This window comes from Ambystoma mexicanum, chromosome 11, assembly GCF_040938575.1.
Source record: "Ambystoma mexicanum isolate Mex_15411 chromosome 11, UKY_AmexF1_1, whole genome shotgun sequence".
Taxonomy (NCBI): domain Eukaryota; kingdom Metazoa; phylum Chordata; class Amphibia; order Caudata; family Ambystomatidae; genus Ambystoma; species Ambystoma mexicanum.
The window spans coordinates 724,809,508-724,836,001 of NC_090934.1; the positions used below are offsets into that span (position 1 = coordinate 724,809,508).

The 26,494-nt window shown below is 42.4% G+C and overlaps 1 protein-coding gene across 1 annotated transcript in view; it reads right to left on the minus strand.

Annotated features, from left to right (window-relative positions):
* OVCH2 (ovochymase 2) overlaps positions 1–26,494 on the minus strand; it is a 1,298,878-nt gene that overhangs the window by 292,019 nt on the left and 980,365 nt on the right. The window contains exon 17 of the mRNA XM_069623602.1: positions 1,565–1,634. Coding sequence (XP_069479703.1) covers positions 1,565–1,634 — 70 coding nt within the window. The remainder of the gene's footprint in view (positions 1–1,564; positions 1,635–26,494) is intronic.

Here is a 26,494-nt window from a genome sequence, read left to right on the forward strand (position 1 = left end):
TTTTGATGTAATTGAGGAAAAACCACAAATTATGCATGCAGCATTATGTGAACACGTGAGTCATAACATCCGGTCTGCCATGATTTGCTGAGTTTAGAAATATATATATTGTTGCAGGTAAATGGAAATTAAAAATAGTTGCCATGCTGGGACTTTAGGATGAGAAATCTGAAAGGTTTAAATTACAACTTTGGTGGGTGGATTCATCCTTGGTATCAATTCCGCTTTATAACTCCATCAGGGCAGAGAGGGGTTGGACATTGGAAAGAGGAAGAGAATAAATGTCCAATGAATATTCAGAACTAATAAGTTAACACCTCCTGACCTCAGAGTAAAAAGTACTTGCAGAAAGGAAGAGGGGACAGAACTGGGAAGATTCTGTCTAAAAAACATCTTGAACGATAACTGCCCCTGGGGGTATCCTGAGACAACTGCCTACAACCATCCTGGCTGGAGAGGCCTTAACCTTGAGAGGCCTTAAACTTTGCCTTGCAGAGGGAAACTGGGGAAGCCAACAGCCGACTGAAATGACCAGGCCTTGTACATTGACAGAAAAGCCCGGCTGTCCTTTCTGAGCACCCCAAAAACAAGGTCCAATTTAAGTAGAATGTATCCATTTAAAACTGAATGGGTGGGGGGTATCTGCCTGCCTTAATCTTTCCCTTGATAGTGGGTGGGGGACAAACTGTGTAAACCCTTAGCATCTTTGACAGAATATTAATTTTTTATTAATTCCCAAATAGATTGATGCAGGGGGGAGCTTGGAAGACTTCAAAACTTCCAAACTTTTTCGTAGCAGGAAAAAAGATATAGTCACATAAAGTAATTGGGGTGTCCTGGCCACAAAACAGCGAAATGTGTAATGGTCCACATTCCTAAACCTTGTCTTTAAAACAAAAAGGTCTTTGCCTATAAAACAAAATTCCCAACTGATACCCTTTCCCAAAACATTGCATTTAAACAAAAAGGTGTCCTTGCCACAAAAACGAAATTCCCAATTTTCACTACTCTTTCCACATTGTATTTAACAAAGGGGTGCCCTTAGCCCAAACCAAAATGTCTAAACTGTCCCCTCTCCCTAGACCTGGACTTTCAACAGAGGGTTGCTGCATTTAATTGATGCCTGTGGTTTCGGTGCTGGGGGGAGAAGTACTTTGCAAAGTGAAACTAGTGCATTTTCCATTGAACCATATACACTCTCTCCTGAGAGTAAGTGACCCTGAGAGCAGATCGAGTTTGCACTGCTTTGGGTGACAAGAGGGTACTATTTACATGGATCCAATAGCTAACACTATAGGAACACTATAGGAACATGTTGTGCACGGGGGCTTGACCACCTATCAGACAAAACAAAAAATGCTTTGAGTTGTCTTTATGTGAGTCAAACCCTAAGAGAAATAATGTATACTTGCTAGTAAGGCACTGGGGCACACAGACACGCCACATTCACCCCAGTTATTGCCAACAAGTACTATATATCATACAAATGTATTCTGAAGAGATTTTGTTCATGTACACGTTTGCTGCATCCAATTACAAAAGCAAGGATAACTATTGAGCCTACCTGATGGTGACCTGTCTCACTGATGTCATGAGCCCCAGCAATTGCAACCCACATGTCGTTGTATTGGTCCCTGTAAGAAAAATACATGTGTATGTTTTTACAGTTGCGAAGTTAGGGCATCAAATTAAACAAGTATTGGCAAAGTAAATATGGTTTGTCTTTCATATGTGAAGTGCAGCTTCAAATGCTCAAAAAACGAGTTTTGTACGTCTGACAAAGTTGACGTATGGTAAGATATAACACTACACATTCTGGTGCTGCAGTAGGATGTACGTCCAGCCTCATATTCCTCAATCATGACGATAATAGGGCTGTTAAGAGACAATAGGTAATGTATAGCCTTGCAGGTGCTGTCGTCCAATGCCAAGTGCAGCCTAAAATGACTGGCTCCTGCTAGGCAATAACCTGCCAGAAAAAGATTTTTGCAGCCTTGTGGGCACAGCTGCCGCTGAAAGAGCCTCAACATCATTTCGACGTGCTGATTAAGATTTACTTTAAATTTTAGTGATACACATAAAAATAGAAAAAAGTACTATTTCTACGTGCACACCAACATCCAAAATAAATGTCAATCAGCTGATCTATAATACATTTTAGCCTCCCGTAGAAGAGGGAATCCCTTGGCGGGACTGTCAGTATTTATTTGCCTCACAATTCGTGACGAAGAACCATAGGCCTTCTCATTATGTTTGCTTGTTTAACACTGGAGGCAAATAGAGTCCACTCTTCAAAATAATTGCAACCATTCTGTCATCTCTGCCTGTCAGATATTCTTCCCCAGGTCCCTCCCCTAGATCTCAGCAAGTTCAACCAGCAATGGAAGGTGTGGGCTGGTGAAGAGTTCAACATTAATACTACAAATGGATAACTGTTCTATGTAAAGCGTTGATCCAAAAAAGACAAGTGTGAATCCCTCGAGGTTCATAGCAGAGAGCCAGTTCTGGATGTCAGGGTGTTCAGTGTTGTTGGTCAGCAGTAGGAATTCAGTCTTGCAGGGGTTGAGCTTCAGGTAGGTACTGGGCATCCAGGAGATGATGTGGCCATGGAAGTCCTGGGTGCAGTAAGTGGCGGGAAAGGATATGTGGGGAAGGAAAAGTGCTCTGTGGCATTTGCGTTGCAGGAAATGCCTGCACAGTAAATGGAACTGTAGTACAAGGATGGAACTGAACATCATAATGATTTAACTGTCCCTTCTGGAATTCCTTCTCTGTGCCTATATTATTCCACAGACAGGAATGCACTTCAAAGGTTGACCACATTAATTTCAGTTCTCATGATCATAACGGCACACTTTACTATTTGGGGGCAGGTGAGAGAACGAAACACTGTTAGACTGCACTTAGAAAGGAAGTAGGTGCACTCCAGTTGAAGGTCGGTGTCTGTCAGACTGATTCCTTTGCAAAATCAGCGATGGCACAGTCACCCACATATTAGGCTGTTGCTTCTAGACGGCCGGTAGGGAGGGGGCACAAAACCACTTATGTGTTTGACCTTTGATTCATGGAGGCTGATGTCGCAAGTCTGTGGTCGAACATTATATCAAGATTGTGTTTCTTTATATTCGATATGGAAAGGGCATATTCTTACATGAGGCAGGGGCACTCACAGGCCTCTAGAAAACTTGTGGGGCTGTAGCATTAAAGGGCTGATAGGGCTAGGTTAGTCTAGCAACAAACCTTTACCTCAGAGATGCTAGTGGGCCTGGTGCATTGGAGTCCGATATAAATGAAAGCCCTCAGCGAACTCAATATGAAGTGTGGGGTTTAGATGCTGTGGTCTCTGAATCTCTATGAGTGGATAGAGTGAGTTTGTTATTTGGTATAGTGACTCATGAAGTCGTGATGTCTGTTCAAGTCACCCGACAGCGTACTGAAAATCTGCCTGCGTTTATAATCATAGATCCTCCTTGCTTTTTTGTCCTGAAATTACCTTTGCGCAGAGCAATTGACAGTTTATCAAGAGTTTCATTTGGACCCCAAAAATGCTCAGCTATGGAGACCATGGGAGCATGTCGGGGAGGGTTTAATTGTACCTGTACACGCTGCCTGCAATGCAAGTATGGCTGGGAGCATATACAATGAGTCCCTATGTGGTCCACCTGCATTATGCACCCACAGGGATCTGCATCATTTGTGTCGAGGAATGAGGCAGTGAAAATGCAAGTTGCCTTCTGCCCCTCCTCTCCGCCATATAAATGATGGAAACTGAGCCGTGGTGTGAATGGAAGACATTGAAGCCTTACTCAAGCCTTTTATGCCTTCCATTTACGCTACGCTCATTAGAACCTGAGCTCTCCTTTGCATTTTCTGTATTATGTGAATGTAGTTAGCTTATTATCATCATTTTCTTTGTGATTGGTTGGTTGTCGGAAAGCACTGAGGGGAATTTCAGGGAAAAACTCTTGCAGTTGCTTCATATTCTGGATTGTGATTGACAACAGGAGGCACCTGATTTTGGGCCTCTTTTGCTCTGCATTGCTGGGGATTCTTGTTGCCCTGTGGATCAGTTGTCCACAAATCTGATAATGTATCTATGGCTTGTAAAGTCTAATCTCAAAGCATGTATGTTTTCATCCCATTCTCTTGAGTCAAGCATATTTGGTTACATCTTGTTGCTTGGCTGAATACTGTGGCATGTTTTGTGTGCACTGGATGGAAGAAGCCTGGTCTGTTGTTTTGCGATATACTCTCGGTGGTAGCAGATCATCATTTATTGCCATGGTGTGTTGAGGAAATGTACATTTTCAGGGAGTAGGAAAGCTTTAAGTTGATGGTTGGGTAGAATGAATTGAATCTTCTGTGCCAACGTATGAAGTCCTGTTTTCTCACTGTCCAAATCAGGTGGATATCATCAATGTAGCACAGATATGTCAATGGTCTGCAGTCACAGGTGGCAGGGGGCATGAAGATAAGGTGGCTTAAGCTGAATTTCCTGTGTTCTGTTACGTTAAGTTCTCACATTAACGTGTCTGCATCTAAAATTTCTTTCATTGAATTTCAAAGTTTTTTTTCAATATATTGCTCACTTTAACATCCCTGCAACTGAAGATGTTTTTCCTTGAGTTTCAATGGTTTTGTTATAAGAAGAATATTTATAAGTAACAGCTATCATTCAGCATATAAATATAACTTATATTGTAAAGAAAATAATCTTCAAAGTTAGACATATCATGAAAGTTTAATTACGTTCTTAACAGTACTTTAGGTTAAATCCACATTGATGTGCTAATAAGTCTTTCGTGAAAAGAAATCACCAAAATAATATGAATCAATACATTTCCTATATTCACTTACTGATTTTAAATGTCTGTGCTTTCAGCAAAAGTACTTTAAAGATAATTAAATCTTCAATTGTTTAAACATATTCTAAATATGTTTTAAAAGATGAAGAAGTTATTCAAGTTACTCAAGTATCAAAAAAAATTAAACAAAACCCACCCGAGGACTTCCTGCCAAATAGAATCAAGGAAACTTTAACAGAAATTAAAGACATTTTAATTAACCTTCAAAATGACATAGAATCAATGAAAAAGGTAAATACTAACAGAAAAAAAATCCCATAACCACTTTCCCCACTGAATAAATGTGTCAGCAAAAACTTTGTTTGTACACTTATTTACATTTTAAAAACTGTTTAGAATTATATGCATTATTGATCAAGAGAAAGCACATGAACTTTTGAGGACTGCCTGCCACACACATATATACAGATGTAATACATTTTTTTTGTTTTAAATCATAGCCGCGGCTATGTCTGAAACCGATACAATTGGGCAAACCGCACAGGCGGCTATTTTCAGCAACGACTGAGGGAGTGTATTCGCGGGTACAGAACAACACACCTGTGGTGTACCCGCGGATACCCGTATCACTTTAACATGTTGTAAAACAACTATTTATTTTATTTATATGCATTTTTAAAGCGCTCACACAGCCCTGGGGCATCGAGGCGCTGTTACAGGAATATGTCTCTTAGTTGCGTATTTATAACACGCTTAATACCCGGAGGTTTCTAAGTGCGGAGCCGGGAATCGAACCTGTGTTACTTCGTGTCGTCTTGTGTCCAGGGCAGGAACGTTGGCGCTGAGCTATCCTCCCTCTATATGTAGAGGTATAAAAGCGGAAAAGAGATTAGGCTAGAGTTGAGAAGGTGACTGTAGGGAATTCTTTATCAGTTGGAAGAAGCTTGTCGAGAGGACTGGTTGGGTTAAAGATATGATCAAACTTAAACAATAAAGAAGTTGGTGTACAGTCACCTGGTATGCAGAGAATCATTTCACTGGCGACGAGGAGCACTACTGCAACCCCACAGAGAAGCAGCAGTGCCATAATCCACAGCCATCCATCACTGAGGACCGAACAGCGTGGCATATTGTCACAAATTAGAAGGTGAGAGTGCATTTGCCCATTCGTAGGGGTAACATCATCCAATTGTGGCAAAAAAAGAGACTTAAAATGCCCACATCAGCATTTGTCTAGCATGAGACCCTACGTGAGCGTTCCACCGAAACACGGACATACTGAGACTGCGCTTACTTCGGAGTAAAGGACACTCCGCTGTCCTCCTGCGTGTGATGCCATTGTGGTTGCCCAGCATCCATATAAACATTGTGCGAAAGGAAAGGACCTTTCCGCCGTCCTCCTGCGTGCTGCCGTGCAGTTGCCTGGCAACCATTTAACTAGTGTGTGCGAAGCAACGCTGATTTTAGAGGAACAGACTTCCCGCAGTTCTTTTGCACATCACCATTGTGGTTGCCAAGCAACACTATAAACACTGGGCAGAACAGAGAGCACACGTCAAATAAAGGAAGCAACGCCCCGCAATTTCATTTCAGTTGTCCTTCAAGCATAGCGCATTTACTGGAGTGTCAAGGAAAGCACACCGTAAAGTCAAAAGAACAGAACAGATCTTCACTGTTCACTATTGCCACGAACATATCACGCAATGAAAATAAAACAAGAACGAAGAGCCATTTTCCTTGTACTGCAATTCCAGTTGTAAAAGCATTGAGGACAGCTATCTGTTTTTGAGTGTGCATCGCTAAATAATCGCATGTGAAACACCAAAAACAGCAGTTGTGCATCTCCTTAGTAAAACAAATACAAATCACATGAATGACAAAGGAAAACCTGCTAAAACATCAAGAACAGCTATCTGCATTTGAGTGTGCTTTGCTAAACAATTGCAGGTTGCACCAGAGACCATATATCTTAGAAAGAACTCACACAAAGTGAGACCAACAACAACACCACAATAAATAATTGCTACTCAGGGAGTACCACCTCCCAACTACTTTTTGGACATCCAAGAGGAACCAAACATACCTTGGAAAAGATGGAAGAAAAGATTTGACCATTATATATTAGCAATACATGGACTGAATTTCTCTGGAGAAAGAAAGAAGTGCACTGCCTTGGCAATTATGGCCAGGAACAATATGAAAATCTACCACCACTGTCAAAAGAGAAATCCACAGGCTTATCTGAATATTAAAAATGTATTTAAATGCTAGATAAGCACTATGAGAAATGCACAAGCATCATCCTGGATGGATACCATTTTGGCAAAAGAAAACAAACAAAGGATGAATCTGTAGAACAATATATCACAGCTTTAAGAGGACAGGCATCGGCATGTGAATTTGGAAGCACGTTAAATGAAAGGTTAAGGGACCAATTCATGCTTAAGTACAGCAATGAAAAGGTGAGGGAGGCACTATGGGCAAAAAGCAATCCCTCTACTGACGAACTCAAAAGAGTAGCAAAGGAAGTGGAACATACACAAAAGTGTGTTAAAGAATTGGAAAAAAGAATTGGACCAGATGGAAAAAAGATGGATGAAGCGCATGTCATGGAAATAGCAGTACAAACAAGGAAGAGTGACATAATAAGAAACAGAGTTTCAAGAAAGAGAGTGGTAAGAAGAAATGTGTAAAAGAGAAAAAGGAAGAAAGTGACAGGAAAAGATGTTTTCGCTGTGATAGTCCTAACCACTTTGCGAGCAGTGACAAATGTCCAGCGATTAAAGCCATATGCAAAAGATGCAACAGACGCAGACATTTCACTTCATGCTGCAAGACCAAAAGTGAAAACATTGCATGTTTTGATGAAACATGTGAAGAAATGGAAGAATGCACATGTTTAATTGATTTTACTTCTGATGATATTGCCACTATGCATGATGACGATGCAGATACTGAAAAACATACGTCTGTAATTGAAATTGAAGGAATACAACTTGACATGGTGATAGATTCAGGAGCCAAATACACTTTGTTACCAAAACATATGTTCGAGAACAAAATGCAAAATAATATACTTCTTAATTCTGTTGATATAAGACCTATAACATAGGGGGAAAGAGAATTGACATTGAAGGTTGGTTCTGGGCCATGTTGACATTTAAGGATAGATCGGCTAAGGGCAAAGTCTATGTCTCAAAGAAAGGGAACATTCCACTCTTAAGTTGTTCACACCACGGAATATTTCAAATAAAACTAGATCCTAATGCTGATGAAAGTGTGTATGCTATAGAAAATGTGAATGATCTATCACAACACTCTGTATTTCATGAAGAACGAGGATGTCTCAAGGGATTCATGCATAAAATCAGAATAAAGACAGGTTCAGTTCCAGTAGTACAGAAACTAAGAAGTGTTCCGCTAGCTGTTAGAACTGCAGTAAAGGAAGAATTGTTGGCTATGGAGAGGTAAGGGGTGATTGAAAGGATCGAAGCTGCAGAGTGGGTTTCTCCTTTGGCGGTAGTTCATGAACCCAATGGTAAACTCAGGTTGTGTATTGATTTGAGATCCGTCAATAAATGTGTAATACCTGATAGGCATACCTTACCTAATATCACTGAAATGTTAGGTACCATCAAGAAGGCTAAAATAATGAGTACTTTAGATCTCAAGTCTGCTTATCACCAGATTGTTCTTCACCGTTCATCTAGAAATGTAACGGCATTCATTACCCCAGAGGGATTATTCCAATGTAGACGCAGGCCATTTGGATTGATATCTGCCACGGCAGTATTCCAACGTATTATGTATCAGCTATTTCAGGATATGGATGGCGTCCTGTGCTTCCAAGATGATGGGCCTCATTACGACCCAGGCGCTGGACCATGGTGCTATTAGCACTATGGTCCATGCCGGTCTCCGGCATGGTAGATGGTGGAATTACCGCCCCCATCACAAGGTTGGCGGGGGCGGTAATTCCCCATTCACTATTTGCCCTTCCTCATTCCGATTTTGCCCCATAGGGCATAATGGGGATGGGGAAGGCGCTTATTACGGCACCGTAAATTACGGTTGCCGTAATTAGCTCCAAGGTCCCTTAGCGGGTTGGATTTTAACGCCTGCAAAAAGCAGGCGTTAAAGCCTCCAACCCGCTAAGGGACCTTGTAATCAGGCGCTAATGGTTTAACGGCGCCAACGCTCTTTACAGCGCTGTTAAACCATTAGCGCCAGGGTTGTAATGAGGCCAGATGTGTATATGGGAGTGATAGTGAAGAACATGATAAAAGATTGAGAGAAGTGTTAGACATTTTCATGATGGCTGGACTGACATTAAGCAAGGATAAATGCAGGTTTAATAAGACAATCATCCAATATTTAGGCCATACAATATCAGATGCGGGTATTCAGCCAAAGTCTGATTTAGTGGATAACATTGTGAATTTCGCTAGTCCCTCGATAAAGAAAAAATTGAATTGTTTCTTGGAATGGCCGAATACTATTCCAAATTCGTGCCTGGGTTAGCAAGCAAGTCCATTCACATGAGGAATCTAGTGAACAAGAGAGTAAGATTTCATTGGAGCGTATCATGTGAGAAAGAATTCCAAGAGATTAAATTTGCCCTGACAAAAGCTCCCACTTTGAGCAATTTTTACCCAAGTAGAAAGAGTATTGTGATGACCGATGCGAGTAACCATGGGTTAGGTGCTGCCCACTCGCAAAAGGGTGACAAAGAAGAAGTTACCATTGCATTTGCTTCCAGGGTTTTGAGAATTGCTGAAAAGATGTATTCCACAATGGAGAAGGAATTATTGGGTATCAAGTGGGCAATAGAGAAATTTCGACCTTTTCTTTGGGGTGTAAAATGTACCCTGAGGTCTAACCATAAACCTTTGAAAGAGATCCTCTCTACGAAAGTGCTGGCTAAAGTGTCATCAAGCATCAGGAAATGAGTGTCCAGTTTACAGGATTACAACTGGGAAATTGAATATTTACCAGGTATAAAGAATAAGGCAGCAGACTGTCTTTCGAGGTTGACCAATCTATTAGAGAATGAAAATGATGAAGAGGATAAGGATGAACAGGTTCTAAATGTCAGCCAGGAAATGGTGACAGAAAATGAGTTGCGTGAAGCACTATTAGTTGATCAAATACTCATTGATGTCAAATAAAGATTTGAATCTGGAATGAAAGGTACAGAAATTAGGAAAGGGACCATACCTGATTCCAGTAGGAATGTTTTTGATGAACTTCTGTTTAAAGATGGCATGATTTTAAGAGGAGACAAATTAATTCCTCCTGTGAGAGTAAGGCAGAGGATTCTTGAGGTAGCACATGAAGGTCACCAGGCAATGACCAAGACCAACAATTGATTTGGCAGGATTACTGGTGGCCAGGATTACATATGCAAATAGAAATAATCGTTAGAGAATGTGCCGTTTGTGAGAATGCGGCTAAAGGCTCTGTCATAAGCGTAGAGCCAATGACTCTCATCTCTATTCCGTCTGTGCCATGGGATTGATTGATTGATTGATATTTTATTTCTATCGCGCTCGTACACAAGTGTTTCAGAGCGCGGCAAGGCAAGGGAGGGGAACAGGGGAGAACAAAACAGCAATCTTACCAGGCCCAGTGACATTGAGAACGCGCAAGTGCATGGGAGAGGGGGAGGGGAAAAGTGCATGGAAGGAGGGAGAAGTGCAAAGTGCGAAGCAGAGGAGAAACAGATAAATAACAATAAATAAATAATAAAGGCAACACACAGTGGTAATGCAGCCAGCAATTTGCCAGTGCTAGGTTTAAGGCAGCAGACAGGGTAGGTCTGATAAGTGTAGGAAGAAAAAGGGGGGGCTGTATGGGTACAGTTACAGACCCCAGTGCAAGGGTTGGCCCGGAGGCAGTGCAGGAGGGGGGCAGGATGAGCAGGTACCTGGGCCCGAAGGACAGAGGGTGGCCAGGTTCACAGTGCCAAGAGAGGGGAAGCGAAGGCAGAAGAAAAGAGGAAGGTCTTGAGGTGCTTTAGGAACCGTAGATGGTTCTCCTCAAGTTTTAGAGTGGCAGGGAGGCCCCAGCTGAAGACAGAGATCTACCCCCAGCTCGTTTCTTTGAAAAACGACTCACCCTGAGGGAGTTAGAGGTAGAGGAGCAAAGAGCTCGAGAGGGGAGGTATTTGCAGAGGGATAGCTGAAGGTATTTTGGACCCATGCCCCAGAAAGCCTTGTGGACAATGCAGAGGGTTTTGAATTTAATCCTTGCATCCACTGGGAGCCAGTGGAGAGATTTCAGAGCTGGAGAGATACGATCCCAGGGCTTGAGGCCAATGACAAGTCTCGCAGTCCTGTTCTGGATTAGTTGCAGAGGGCGGAGAGTAGAGGCAGGTAGATTTAGAAAGAGGCTGTTACAACAGTCCAAGCTAGAGAGAACCAGAGCTTGGGATATCATGAGCTTCTGGGGGAAAGAGAGGAAAGGCAGAGTACCTCTGAGGAGGTGCAGTCAGAAATTTGACTTTTTAGAGACCTCAGAGATGTGGGCGGAGAAGGAAAGGGTGGAGTCAAAGATGACCCTGAGGTTCTTAGCCTCACAGGTGGGGGTAGGAGGAGGGCCAAGGGAGGCTGACCAGAGAGTGAGGGGAAAGGATGGTGAAGGTGTGCCAATGAGGAGGATCTCCGTCTTGCTGGCATTCAGACAAAGATCATTGGCGGAACACCAATCTTGAATGGCAGTTAGGCAATCAGAGATGAGAGAGGGAGAGGAGGTGACAGAGGGCAGCCCGAAAATGAGTTGTGTGTCGTGAGCGTAGCACTGGAAATTTGAGCAGAAAGTGGAAATGCAGTGGGTGAGAGTTGCCAGGTATTGGTTGAAAAGCAAGGGCGAGAGGTTAGACCCCTGAGGAACACCACAGGTAGAGAGGAAGATAGATGAAAGGAAGGACCCAAGTTGGACCTGGGAGGGTCGATCTGAGAGGAAAGAGGTCAGCCAGGCCAGAGCCTGATCAGTGATAACCAGGTTTTCACGGAGATGGTTGAGCAGCATGGTATGGTTGACCGTGTCGAAGGCAGAAGAGAGATCGAGGAGGATGAGGACAGAGGGAATGTTAGAGTCAAGGTTGGAGAGCAGATCTTCACAGTTGTTCAGGAGAGCAGTTTCCATGCTTCTGGCAGCGCTGAAGCCAGACTGGTGGTCATGGAGACAGCCAACAGAATTGGAATGAAGGTTAAGCTGAGAGATGGCCAACTTTTCCAGGAGTTTGCCAAGAAAGGGAGTAATGGAAATTGGGCGATAGTTAGCTGGACAAGAAGGATCAGCTGTGGGTTTCTTGAGAAGAGGATGCACAAAGGAGTGCTTCAGAGGGGAGGGGAAGGATCCTGATGCAAAGGAGTGGTTGCAAAAATCAGCAAGGGCCAGAGCAAGGGTGTCAATGTGGTCCTTGATGGTTTTAGAGGAACAGGGATGAACCTGTTTTGACGAGGCTTTCATAGATCGGACTTGTCTGGCGACGTCGTCAGGGGTGAAAAGAGGAAAGGACAAGAAGGATGGTGGGAGGGTGGCTAAAGGAGGGTCAGCAAACACAGATGGAGAGGGGAGTGGAGGGGTGTGGGTGGAGAGGGTGGACAGGATGTCCTGGGTTTTTAAATGAAGTGAGAGGCAAGGGCATTGCAAAGAGCCTGGTAGGCAACAGGAGGGGTAGAGACTGCAGCAGGGTTGGCCAGCTCCTTGCAGATTTTAAAGAGTTCGGCCGAGTTGTTAGATGCCGCAGAGACACAAGCTTGAATGTGGACTCTCTTCTTGGTGAGGAAAGAGAGTCGGTATTGCCTTTGTAGCAGGCGACAGGACAGTTTGTCAGAGGATGAACAGGAAGTCCTCCATTTCCTCTCAGCTGCCCTACACTTACGTTTAAGTATAGCTAGGTCAGAGTCATACCAGGAATTGCACTTGGCTTTGGACTTCAAACGGATCCTCATGACAGGGGCAAGAGCATCAAGCGTAACAGACATTGAAAAGTAGAGCAGAGACAGGGCTGTGTCAGGATGTGAGACAGCCAAAGGTGGAGGGGGGGGAGGGAAAGTAGTGGCAAAAGCCTCAACTGACACACGCTGGGAAAGAGTAGGACTTGATATTGGGAGACCAGTAACATCACAAGGGGCATGTAGATATGGGCATAGTAGTTGTGGACATGCTCTCGCATTGGGTGGAATTGTCATGGGTGCAAAATGTATGTGCAAGGGATATAATTACATTTCTGGATGTTATTTTTAGGGGGGAAGGGTATCCTACCACTATTGTGTCGGATAATGGTGTACAGTTTGTTGCAGAAGAAATGAAGGAATTTTTAAGAACAAATGGTATTGAACACAGAACCAGCTCAGTCAATCACCCAGAAACAAATGGGATAGTTGAAAGATTTAATAGAGTCATCAAAGAAAGCACAAGGGTAGCAATTTTAGAAGGGACTTATTGGAAAAGGGCTGCACAGGATACCATTGTAGCGTACAGATTTATTCCCCATGTCACTACAGGTATTTCCTCGTTTGAAATGTTGCTGGGAAGGAAGCAAAACACTAGGGTTTGTCCAGGATGGTTGGGTGGGGCATGCCAAAAGATTGTCAATATGAACATTGTCAAAGAGAGAATTGACAGTAAACTGGCTGAAAACAAGAGAGGTTTTGACATAAGGAAGGTGACCAAACAATCCCTGATCAAAGAAGGTGATTGGGTACGGATTAAGTTGCCTGGTAATAAAAAGGGGTTTTAAAGTGGTCCAAACCCATAAGAGTTATTAAAAGATTACATGGTGTTGCGAGAGTGACGAATGGAAGGGTGTGGAATGTCAATAGAGTCTGTAATTACACAAGAAGGTGTGAAGGACTGCAGGAGAGGAAGGAAGGGAGTAATCAGAGAGAGAAACAAAATGGTCAAATAATGTGTAATGTACATAAAGGCAATAATCAGAGAAAGGAAGGGAATGGCTGCATAAAGGAAGTTGTAATGTACATAAAAGAGAACTTCCTGTTCGGAGTTGTAGAAAGCCATCTTTTCTAAGAGATTATGTTGAATAATAGCATTGCTCTGTGTGTGACTATGTTATATAAGGCTACTGTTCTTTAGGTGACTCTCAAGTCAATGTGATGTTTCAATTGAATTGTTCAAATGTAAAGTGTTCTTTTTCATAGTTATGGTTTTGAATACATGTGCATCAATGAATTGTTTTAGGCCACATATTCGATTTGTTATTGTGTTTTATGCATAATACAATGTTCTTATATTTATTGTATTTTTTTTGTTCTTCAGATTTTTCACTCTGCATTACTGTTAGTGGTTGTTAATTTCTTTTCGTTAACAGTTTTCACCATTGTTGAGAAAGGGAAGTGTGTAGCATTCTCCATAGGTAGAATGTTTGATGTAGAATTTAGAATGGGAATGTGAAGGATATAAGGGAATTCTTTATCAGTTTGGAAGAAGTTTGTTGAGAGGACCGGTAGGGTTAAGGATATGATCAAACTTAAACAATAAAGAAGTTGGTGTACACTCACCTGGTGTGCGGAGAATCATTTCATTGGCATAAAGATAACATGTGACATTTTGGACTCATAGATCCAGGAAACACATGATGTATTTCTTGGAACTGTGCCACTATTCGCAGCTATATGTATACATGTATACCCGCGGCTACACAGAAAAATTAAAAGAAATACATTTCAGCAACACAAACAACATAAAATAGATCACATAAGACATGGAGATCTATTATTGCAGTACGTGTGTTATTTCAACTATTTTTATAACTTAGATGGTTACCCAGAAAAGGGCCTGTTTTGGGGAGGAGGGAAGGAGGAGGGTGGAACTGGAAAGGGAAGAACATTAGGGTTTGATACATATAACAATGGGTAAAAAAGGGCACATTATTTGGTGTGGATCTTTCTTGTTTATGTTTTTTTTATTTTCATTTTTTCACAAAAAGGGGGAAAACAATTGTCACATTAAAAAAGATGCCTCTGGTGGGAGTGGACTTGGTGTTTTCTTACGCATCGAGGTAGGGTGGCATCTCCTGCCACAACAGAATTGTGACGTATGCAGCACATAACTTTGTACTGCGTCAGATTGCGGGCCAACAGCAGTGGAGGAGCCTCAGTAGTAGTCCTTGATGATGGGGTACCAGCTGATGATGCACTTGTTCCTGGTAGTGATGTAGCCAGAAGGACAGAGGATGTTGTAGAGACAGAGGTGGAGGTGTTTCTAAGATACCGCAGTACTGCCTGGAGTGTGTGGGCCTTTACTTTATGTTTATAATGAGCTAGCCAGTATCGCTCATCAACGTCATTCCAGTGGACTCTCACAAGGTGCAGAATTAGCACCGACGTCCCTAGACTTAGTCCCCAGACTTTGAGATGGTGCCGATGCTAGATCACTCTGCAGTGCTTTTTGGCACAAAGTGCACATGATGTCCTCCTTCCGGCTATGGTCCTTCCGGCTATGGCACCATTAAATATTTTTAGCTGTCCACTGTTGTCTTCATCCCGCACTGCTTCTTGCAGTGAGGTTAAGCAGTAGAGACCCAAACCACCTCCTTGTCACTGCTGTGTGCAGACATGTCGAACAGGAAGAAAAATTCAGAAATTCTAAGAAAAGACACCACAAAAATAGACTTTACCACTTAAAATGAAAAAACGTTAAAAAAAGAAAATAATAAATGTAGAAAAATAACAAAACACAAGACAAAGGAAAGAGGTTTAGGAGTAAAGGAGGGCAAAAAGGGACTGGAAAAATGAAGTTTTCAAGTTTGGAAAGTTCTTGGGGAATTGCACAGATGTGTCAGGAACCACGATCCAAACTGCAACAAGGAAAAGTAAATTGGCTTCCTGAAAATATAGAAGGTATGCACGGCTATGCCCTCAAACCAATCACTGATCACTTATCATAACCGAGGTTGTGAAGATAATATGTGCGTGCAGCAATGACCAATCGGAACACGCGCTGCACCTGCGTGGATACACATGACATATATCCGCGTCAACATCCTCAACCAATGACACCACGAGCTGCATAGATGCGGCTATGCCTGTGTCGTATGATGAAATCCATGTGTGTGGTATTGGCCAATTGGAACACACACTGTGGTTGCGTGGGTACACATGGCATATATCTGTGTCAACAAGCTCTACCAGTGACAGCGCGAGCTGTGTAGACATGGCTATGCCCACGCGGCTATGACCACGCAGTTTGTCAACATCTATGCGTGCAGCATTGGCCAATCGGAATGCACGCTATGTCTGCGTGGGTACACATGACATATATCTGCGTGAACAAGCTCAACCAATGACAGCGCAAGGTGAATAGACACGGCTACTGGATGAACTTTTACAGTAGCCGCGAAGATGCTCCCTGTCACCTGATTGGACTGTGGGTATAGACGTGGATATTGACCACAACCAGAGCATTTCACTTAATATTTATCATTGCTTTCAGTCCTTGATAGTGAACAGATGTTCTGAGATACTGCAGGAACGTTTTGCTTCTTATACCGTATTATTACATCCTTTTTAGTCACTTTGTACTTAATCCTCGTTTCCCTTGTCTTATTTTTGTTCTGTTTGATTATTCTTTGTTTTAGTTTACTTTTATTTTATTTTTTTTAAAATGTTTTTATTTTTTGTGGCATTGTCCTTTTTGTGTTGTCATTTCTGTTGTTTAATATTTTTCTCCCCTGTCAGACTTTTAACATCATGTCTCACAGAAGTGGCAGCAGCAAGGACAATGTGGTTTGGGTTTCGAATCTGTTCCCGCCACGGAAGCGGCCCACTGGAATGAAGACCTGTTCAGACAGTTTGAGGTACTTCTGTGTCAAGGAGCACTGTTCCAGAAAGCTGCTACAATGTGGTCTTTTGACTGTTCTATCACAGTGTTTGGCACATCTGTGCTTATAGATCATCTAGTTTGTGTCCACTGGAATGATGTTGATGATGCATACAGGAAGGCCCATGATCACCATAAAATGAGGATGCATGGGCCTCTTTCGTCACATTGGCGAGTATCTTTCGCTCCTGCATCAGCACCTCCATCCACCATTGCAACACCTCCAACCGTTGAAGCCACAACTACTTAGTGGTGCCTCAAATCTACCTGCTGCCTTTTTACCAGCACCCACCAATTTCTCAGTGATGAAAATCCTATGCACTGTATGGCACAAATGGGTTGTCCTGGGAGGTGCCATGCAAGAGGATTGGCAAAAGACTGTCTCTGAACATCAGGTTCATTGCCATCTCTTTTTTTAAGTGGGAATTTTTTCGCTCTTTTTAAAAAATTAAAAAATACCCCAAAAAATATATGTTCCTTTTTTTAATCCCTTTGTTACATGTTTGATTCTAATGTGTTTTGCCTCCCTGTTCCACCCTCCTCTTTCTATCCTCCAAAGCAGGCCTTTTAAGGGCCACCCTCTAAGTTATAAAAATAGATTAAATGAAACACAGACTCCAAAAATAGATCATAACGTCTTATGTAATCTATTTTATGCAGTTTGTGTAACAAATATATTTTTCAGAATGCTTCTTTATAATCGCGGTTATGGTGTTCATTGACTTTTTTTATGGCTGCGGTTATTGGATGATGGCCAGAAAAAGAATGTTTTATATTTTTTATATATAGATATATATTACTAGGCCTGAGGTAGCGGCCCTGTAGTTATGATTTAGTTGCTCAACTCATAGAAAGAGCACTTTTTGGGTGGCTTATAGCTTTGCCCCCCAGACGAATCCTCACCATACTTTGCAAAGAAAGTATATGGCCCCTCAGAATTTTTCAGAGGTTTGCTGCGGTTTCGTCCAGGGGTTGGGACTAAGTTATAGGGGGGTTTGTGGGGATGACATCAGTTGGGCGCTGGTAGGATATGATGGTCCAGAGGTCGCTGTTGAGCTTAGGTATAGGGGGTCCCAACATTTTTGGAAATCCTCATAGACACAATGGAAAACAAATTTTGCTTGCACCTAAAGGCAAACTGCTGGACCGCTGGATGGATTTTTACCAAAATTGCGCCAGGAGCAGCAGGTTGGTCCTGAAAGCATGCTTTTGTAAATTTGGTGTAAATCCGTCCAGTAGTTTGTTTTTTTAAATGGCCAAAAAGTAGATAAAATATAATTAGTGAGATCTAGGTCTGGTCAGCGGACTAATTTCCTGATTCAGAGTACGCGGACGCCTCTGGACCAATCAGAGAACAGTGTGATGTTTGCGACATCATACGCTCTCCCTGTTTGGTTAATTAAAAACGTGAGGTCTGTCAAAACTTTTGAAATGGACGCTATGTTGGATTCACGAACAGCGCCCGTAGTCAGCGCACATCACAGTAAAACATATTAAAAAACACAACATTGCACTTGTCAAACTAATGAACGTCCCAAAGTTTGTTAATTGAATTTCATGGGTTTTTACTAGTGCAACTTAACCATAACGTCCCTTTAACAGCATTTTTTCAGTTAATTTCATTGGTTTTTACTAGTGAAACTTAACCATAACGTCCCTTTAACAATGTTTTAAGCGCAATACTTCAAAAGACAATCAAGAAGACCATGAAGATGAGGTAGAAGTTCCCAGCTCTAGCACCGAGAGAGAATCATGGGTGTAGCAGTTCTTTACCAGTATTCGAAATGTACCAAAGGCTTAAGCAACGTTGTACTCACTCGTGGACAACCTGGACAGTACTCCTACGGGACCACCTCCATGTGGAACCAAATCCAACAACAACAATGCTCTCAGAAATGCAGTTCCTTTTTTAGTAAGTAGTAGTTCTTCTACCTCATCTTCCTCAACCAATGCTGTAAGCACACAGTCTACTTCTGTGGGACACAAATTCCCACCAGCTACCTTGCAAGGGACAAAAGAGGCTGTTGATTCATATCTTTCAAAAACAACATTACTCTGCATATACTGAAACACATTACTCTGCAGGGGGAAAGCAATTTTGAAGTGCTTTTGAAGCTGTAATCAAGGAGTATGAGAAACACTGCCCTCTACCTACGATTTAACACACGTGCAATATTTTCCCCTGTCCACCTGCCCCTCCATATGTGTGGTTGGTGCCCCTTCCCTCATTTCCCTCCCCATCTTACTTTCTGTCCTCTCCTACAAAAAAGAAAAAAAAATAACAAAACATTAAAAAAGGTTCCTTTAGGAACCACCTTCCATAGTTAAAAAATAGAACGAAAAAAATAAGCTTATAGGCTCCATCTACTTCACATTTTTCAGTAAAGTAGTTAGATTCAATAAGATTCTCCAACATTCCCATTAGCATGTTCTACTATGCTAATGGAAATAATGAACAATTGTATACTAGTGAAAAAGAAAAAAGCAGAGAAACAAATTGCTGTCCGAAAATCTTCTCTCTAGTATACAATAAACAGTCTATGCATTCCCCTGTTTAGTCCATGCCTTATTAGAAAACCCGGATTGCACATGCACACCATCACACAAAACAGCCCTTCTACTCTTTTTATTGTTATGTTCCTAACACTCCCTCATTGCCTGCTTTAAACCATTCACACATATATCCACCAATCACTTAAAAACTCTACATATAGCCTATCAACATATTAAACTTCTACCCACCAACTGCCACTTAACAATGTCTTACAAATCTTTTGCATCTACATTTCTCTATATCAATTTTTTTTTTTTACATATGTCTCCTATAAATGTAGATATGCATTGTGCAATGACAAAAGTGCATAAATAAAAAGGGCAGTACGGATGAGCAGGTGCTAATGGGAACCTAGGAAGTAAGTGCCAAAGGATCTCAAGATGGGAGGCCACTATCTAACTGCTGGGGCAGAGGAGGACCAAGGGTGGGCTACACCTTAACCATAACATCCCTTTAACAGTGTATTTTCTGTCAATTTAATAGGTTTTTAAAGTGAAAATATTTCATAATGTTCCATCACTGTATATAAGTTATTAATAGTTCCTCTTTTAACATATATGAAAGAACTATAAACCTCCTTTAACAAACATATTTTTTGCAATTCATACTTATGTGAGTCGTTATCAGCAGAGCATACCCCGATAGGCAAACCAGAGTAGACATGTATACTTGCCGAAGGCCAGGTCCTCTGCTCAAGGCACAAATGTTATATCACAATTTATTTCACTTACGTTTCGTCAATTTCAAAAAGTAAAACACAGGACAGATTTCCAAAAGCATCCTTTCAGGTTCTTGCTGATGCTCTTTGCACAACTTTTGCTGCAATTCCGTCCAGCACTCCTGGCTGCAGCCGCATGCAGATTTTTTTCCTCCCATTTAAACCTACAGCTACGGCAATGCTGCATGACCCAATAAGTAAATCGAAGCAGGCAATCATCCTTGCCGAGGGCCAGGCCCATTGTCCATGCACCAAACTTATATCCCTATTTTTTGTGCCACTGCCAATGGCAGAAAGTTTATATCACTATTTTTTGTACTTGCATTTCCACACTTTCAAAAAAATAAAACACAGGACAGATTTGCAAAAGCATCCTTTTAGGTCCTTGCTGATGCTCCTCGCGTAGCTTTATTGTCATTCAGTACAGCACTTCCGACTGCAGTTGCAAGTAAAATATTTCTCCCATTCAAACCTAGGGTTTGGCCATGCTGCATACCCCAATAATCGAATCAGATTATTAAGTAATTGCAGGGCGGTTGAATGGGTAGATCACTGCGCTTCATCTAGTACTTTAAACAGATGACCCTGCTACTTGTGATGGGGTTCTTTTGTGAAGGTGACTTCCTTCTTCAGGTTTTAGGTTTCGAATAGGAGAGTGAGCCTCGTTCACTTCAAATAAGTAACTGTTGTCGTAATGAAGCAGTCTTCAAAACCACTCTTGATGCTATATGTATTGTTAGAACTCTTCGGACACGTAATTCGACTCTCTAGAGTCTTTCATAAGGCATATGGATTGTTGGCCAGTTGTTGCTGCGAAATTGTCGAAATTAGTCCAGCATCCAATCTTAATATCTCTTCCACTATGTTCACAAATAAGGGTGGGTAATGATTTCAAGGGTTGGATGGTGACCACATGGGCACCGAGTTTGGCGTGCTTTGAAATTATCTTCTGATTAGCAGTGTTTCAGAGTCTATCCAGCGATAGTCACAGCAACCTGTTGATGAATTCCTGTGCAGCACATCGGGCTGTAGCCACAAACAGAATTTTAGCCACGGGCAGAATTTATTTTCCCATTCAAACCTATCCTGATTTTCAAAGACTTAACCACATAGCCAGTCCCTGGGGGCCATGCCCACTTTAACCCCATTGCCAGTCTCTCAGGGTCATGGCCAGTCGCCAGATTAATCTGAGTCATGGTCTTTAGCCATGACTCGGACAATCTGGCCTGTGCCCATGGCCACCGGCTAGACCAATGGTTTATCACTATTTTTGTACCTACATCATGACACTTTTCAATAAATAAGACATAGACACCTTTGCAAAACCATGCTTTCAGGTCCTTGCCAACGCTCCTTGCACTACTTTCCTGCAAATCCATCCATGTTTTATTTTTTTTAAAGTGTCAAAAAATACGTACATAAAATAGTCATATAACTAAGCTCCCAGTTGACAAAATCTATTCAGACTTTACAGAAAAATTAAATGTTGAGTCTATTATCATTCTAAAATCGTTTGTGCACATTCGTCAAACGGCAACAAAGTTATAACCCATATGAAAATGTTAAAACCCCCCTCTTCACAAAATCCCACCAAACTTTGAGAAAACATTAAAATCTGGGTTTTAGATCTGGGTCTTAGATCTTTTTGCAAACAGATACGTGAAAAACGGCACCAAATTTATAAGCCTTGCAAATATTTTGGGACCTCCTGTGTAATTGTGCTCCCTCTTGGCAAAACAGCACCAAACTTAAAAGACCATTCAAGGTCATGTCTAGAATAATATCACAACATTTCATACAGTTTCATTGAGTGGCGCCAAAGTTATACGTCATCCAAAAATTGCTTTTCACCAAGCATGCAATGCAAAAATATGTATGGATACCTCCGAACATCTGAGATGTTTGCGAACATTACAGGGCTGTCCCCAGACTGTTGGTGAACTTTGGAGATGAAAAACCGCCCATTTTTTGGCTTTTTATGGCCATATCCCATCCCATCCTCATCATTCCCCTCCTCCCCAGAGATTGTTTCATTAGTTTGTCGAGTACATTGTTGGGTTTTTTAATATATTTTTACCCCGATGTTAGCGCACAACGGGCGCGGTCTGCGAATCCAACATGGCAGGCGTTTCCCAAATATATGACGCACCTTATGCTTTTCACCATCCAATCAGCGGGCGCGTCCGATGTCCGCAGACATCACGCTGCCCTCTGGACCAATCGAAGGTCCGTCCAAAGACTGAACAGGGAAGTAAGTCTGCGGCCCGAACCCAGATATCACAAATTTTTGTTTTCCTACTTTATGGCCATTTAAAAAATAAATACTAGACGGATTTACACCAAATGAACACAAGCACACTTTTGGGACTAAGCCGCCACTCCTGGCGCAAATTTGGTGAAAATCTGTCCAGTGGTTTGGGCTGTAGGCACGAGCAAAACATATTTTTTTCCATTGCAGCTATTCCTCCTGTGGCTATAAACACCCTTTTGTAGTTGCAGATAAATGTACATTATTTTGCTAACTCAAAACAGACATTGCCAACCTTTAAAAGTTCAAATGAGACAAGGGTAGAAGTGAGGGCATGGAAACAGAAATACTTGTTAAATTGTGTGGTCTTACCTCCACAGAATAATATGATTATTGCACACAGATGGATGGCTTAATACCTGCGGCTATATACATAGCTGCATGTACAGTAGCGACCAATCAACCAACGTCATATGTTAACAAGACTACGTATGCCTATTGTCATGCTGCATACCCACAGGTGTACAAACACCCAATTACATTGTTTGTTTCTGTCTGTCATAGCCGCAGCTATCGGGAAAAATGGCAGAAAGAAAATGCGTCCCTGCTCTCGTAAGCCCTCATCAAGTCCCCCCACAACATCTGTGCCAGCTCCCCCCACTCCGCTGATGGCCTCCCTCTCATTCCCCCCATAACACTAATAATTTCTGTGACAAGGTTTCGCTCAAAATGCTGGCTAGCTGCGAGTATACCCCAGGCTATAGCCGGTGCATTGCTCTATACCCGTGCATATGACAACACCCAATAACATTGTTTGTTTTGGTTTGTCATAGGCATAGCTATCGTAAAAAACAGCAAAAAAACGAAATGCGTTCCTGATCTACCAAGCCCTCACCAAGTGCCCCACACATCTGTACCAGTTCTGCCCTAATCCCCTGATGGCCTCCTCATCTCCCCTACCCTCTCAGATTCCCTATATAACACTTGTTTCTGTGACGCAGTTTAGCTCCAAATGTTGACTGGCCGCGGGTATACCCCAGGCTATGGTGGGCGAATTGCTATAAAACCGTATGTATGACAGCACCCAATGACATTGTTTGTTTTTGTTTGTCATAGCCATGGCTATCGTAAAATAAACTTCAAAAAATGCTTTCCTTCTCTCCCAAACCCTTACCAAGTGCCCCCCACATCTGTGCCTGCTACCGCCACTCATCTGATGGCCTCCTCACCTCCCCTGCCTTCTCCCATTCCCCCTATAACACTCCTCGTTTCTGTGACACACCTTCAGTTGCCATGTCGGGTAGCCGCGGCTATTCTTTCCGATAGCCCAGATTACAGAGAAGCTTTATTTATTTATTAATTTGTGTTGCTTGTATAGCGTGCCAAGCCTGGAGGCACCTGTGCACTTGCTTACATAGAAAAGATCACAATTGTTACAGAGATTATAGTCATACACTCATATTTACATAATTACATTTTTTTTACAATTATAGAGTTCTTTACATTTCACCCCTATCACATTAGCAGATGTCTGAGTGGTTGGGTGAGTTTGGTACAGAAAGAGTTGGCTATGGGGTCACCGGTAACGTTTGTTAGTCGTGCAATTGGTGTGTGAAAGATGTGTTTTGAGCTGTTTGCAGAAGATCCAAAAGGAATCCTGGGCTCGGAGGTGAATTGGTACGGCGTTCCAAAGTTTACTGGCCATCGAGGGGAAGCTGCTGCCACCCGCTTTTTGGAGCTTGACTTTGGGGGTGACAAGGAGGTGCTTGTAGGCTGCTCTAGTGGGTCTGGCTGATTGGGTTTTAGATATTTTGTCAGCCAGATAGGCGTAGGCTAACCGGTGTAGGCATTTATGGGTCAGTGTGAGCGTTTCAAACCAGATTCAGTGTTGAATGGGTAACCAGTGGAGTTTTAGTCTGGTTTCTGAGATGTGTACTGATCTGGGAATGTTAAGCTCTGATGGCATTGTTTTGAAGGACATGGAGTTTGTTGATGTTGTAAGTCGAGATGCCGGTGTATAGTGTGTTACAGTAGTCCAGTCTAGTTAGCACTAGTGCTCTCGCCAGGGTGATGCAGCTGTCGGGCGAGAGGAAGGGTCTGCTGGAGTTAATCAACTTACAGGTGTAGGAGGTGGCAGAGATGGTAGCGTTCACTTGTTTTGCGAGGGAGAGGGAGGGATCTAAGTAGAAGCCTAATGTTTTGACATGGCTGGAGACTGAGATGGTGTTGCCGTCAATGTTGAAGGATTCAAATGCCGAGCTAAGTTTGGCAAGCCTGAGTTGAGAGACTATGAGGAGCAGCTCGGTCTTATTGTCATTGAGGCACAGACCGTGATGTGCCGCCCAAGCCTTTATGGTTAGGTAGATGGCGTTGAGAGTGGTGGTATCAGTGGCATGGCCTGCCGTGATGGGTATGAGGACCTGGGTGTCATCTGCGTAGTTGGTGTACGAGATGCCCAGGCCATCAAGATGGTCAAACAGAGGCTTTGTTAAGATGTTATAGAAAGTGGGAGCCACACATGAGCCTTGCAGTACTCCACAGGTGACTGGGATGGGTGGTGCTTCTGCCTTAGGTGAGAAGACCATCATAGTTCTCTCTGAGAGGAACGATTTTATCCATTGGGTGGTGTTGGGTGAGAATTGTGCTGTTGTGATAAGGTGGTTGCATTGGATATTGCGGTCCACTAAATCAAAGGCGGCTGAGAGGTCCAGTAGGAGGAGCAGGGCAAGTTTCCCTATATCCTTCAGGTATGCCACTCGCTCTAACATTTTTAGTAAAAATGGGACGGTGGTAATAGGTCGGTAGTTTGTGGGGATGTTGGGGTGGAGAGAGGTTTTTTTTAATAATGGTAAAACCCAAGCATTTTTAGGTCCTTAGGAACACAGTTGTTGTTGTTGAACGAGGCGTTGATGAGGTTAGTGATGAAAGGGGAAAGTTGGGGTGTGCAGTCCTTGATGACTGATGGTGGGCAAGGATCTCCTTGGCATCTGGAAGGTTTTAAACTGGAGATGATCTGTAGCACTTCCGAGTTTGTGACCTTGGTGAATTCGACAAAGGCGTTTCAGGCTAATTAATGGCTATAGGTTGGAGAATGACTGATGCTGTGGGCTATGCTAGTGTTTTCTTTTTTGCTGATTTTTAGTCTGAAGTTGGGTGATTTTGCCTAGCAGGGCATTCGGAATGTACAGACACCAGCTTGCGTTTTTTTGTTGCAGTTTTCCAATGGGGGAGTGGGGGTCTCTAACTCTCTATATAGTATAGAGAATAGTTCCTTAAATTTCAAATTTGCATTGGCTATTCTGTCGTTGTAGAGTGCGCATTTGGTTTGGAGTACTTGTGTTTCATATTCTCAAGCAGTTTTGAGGAAGGCTAATTTATTTGGTTCTGTCGGCGATGTCTTCCATAGTGCTTTGTGGTGCAAACTCAGTCCCTAGACTCTCTCCAACTCCCAAATTTCACTTGGTGTTCTCTTGCCTCCCCCCACCTCTAACATGTTGGCATTTGCATGGTTTTTGACCTGCAAATGGCTTCTTTCTGTGTTTCATTTTCCCATAGACTCGGCTATTGCTGCGGCTATCTCTCGCATCGAGAAAAAAAGAAAAAGATGGCGGTTGCTTCATTTAAACAACACCCGCTTGGTAATTTACCCGAGATATTGCTATCTATTTCGGAGAAGGGGCACCCTTCCCCGTCAAATATTAAAAATCCTACTAGACTGAATAACCCCAAACCACAAAAGGGCACTCATTCAATGTTTCCTGCCCAAGTTGTTTCGCACCTGGTCCAAATACGTTCAGCGGTTTGGGCTGTGTGGTCCAGCAAAATGTTTTCTTTTTTGTCTATGGGAAAATGAATGGGGAATAGGCCGCCACTTTGTTTGTTTTTTTGTTTTGTTTTTAGCTTTTTTATTTTTTAACAAATCATTCCCAAAATGTGCAGTCTGGGGGCGGAGGGGCGGACATACCTAGTTGTCTTCACAATTTTGACTTCATCGCATAAGTCAAAAGTTATTAGCAATTTATTTTTTAGGGTTTTCCTATGGGAGTCCAACTCACCTTAACTATAGTGCAGTGAGTATCAAGTTTCACAGGAAAGCTGAAAATTGAATTGATAATACATTTTTTTCTTTTTTCTTACCTTTTGTTTATTGGCAGGAGGTTAAGACAAGTGCAGTACAGTGTAAGCAGAGACAATCAACATCAAAATAGCGTACAAAGGTATTACTACATATCAATTTCAGACATCACCTGGTAAGAGGGATTGCGAGCATAGAAAGGCATGCATGACACGTTACTTATGAGGAGTAGGTGGGGGGGTGGAGC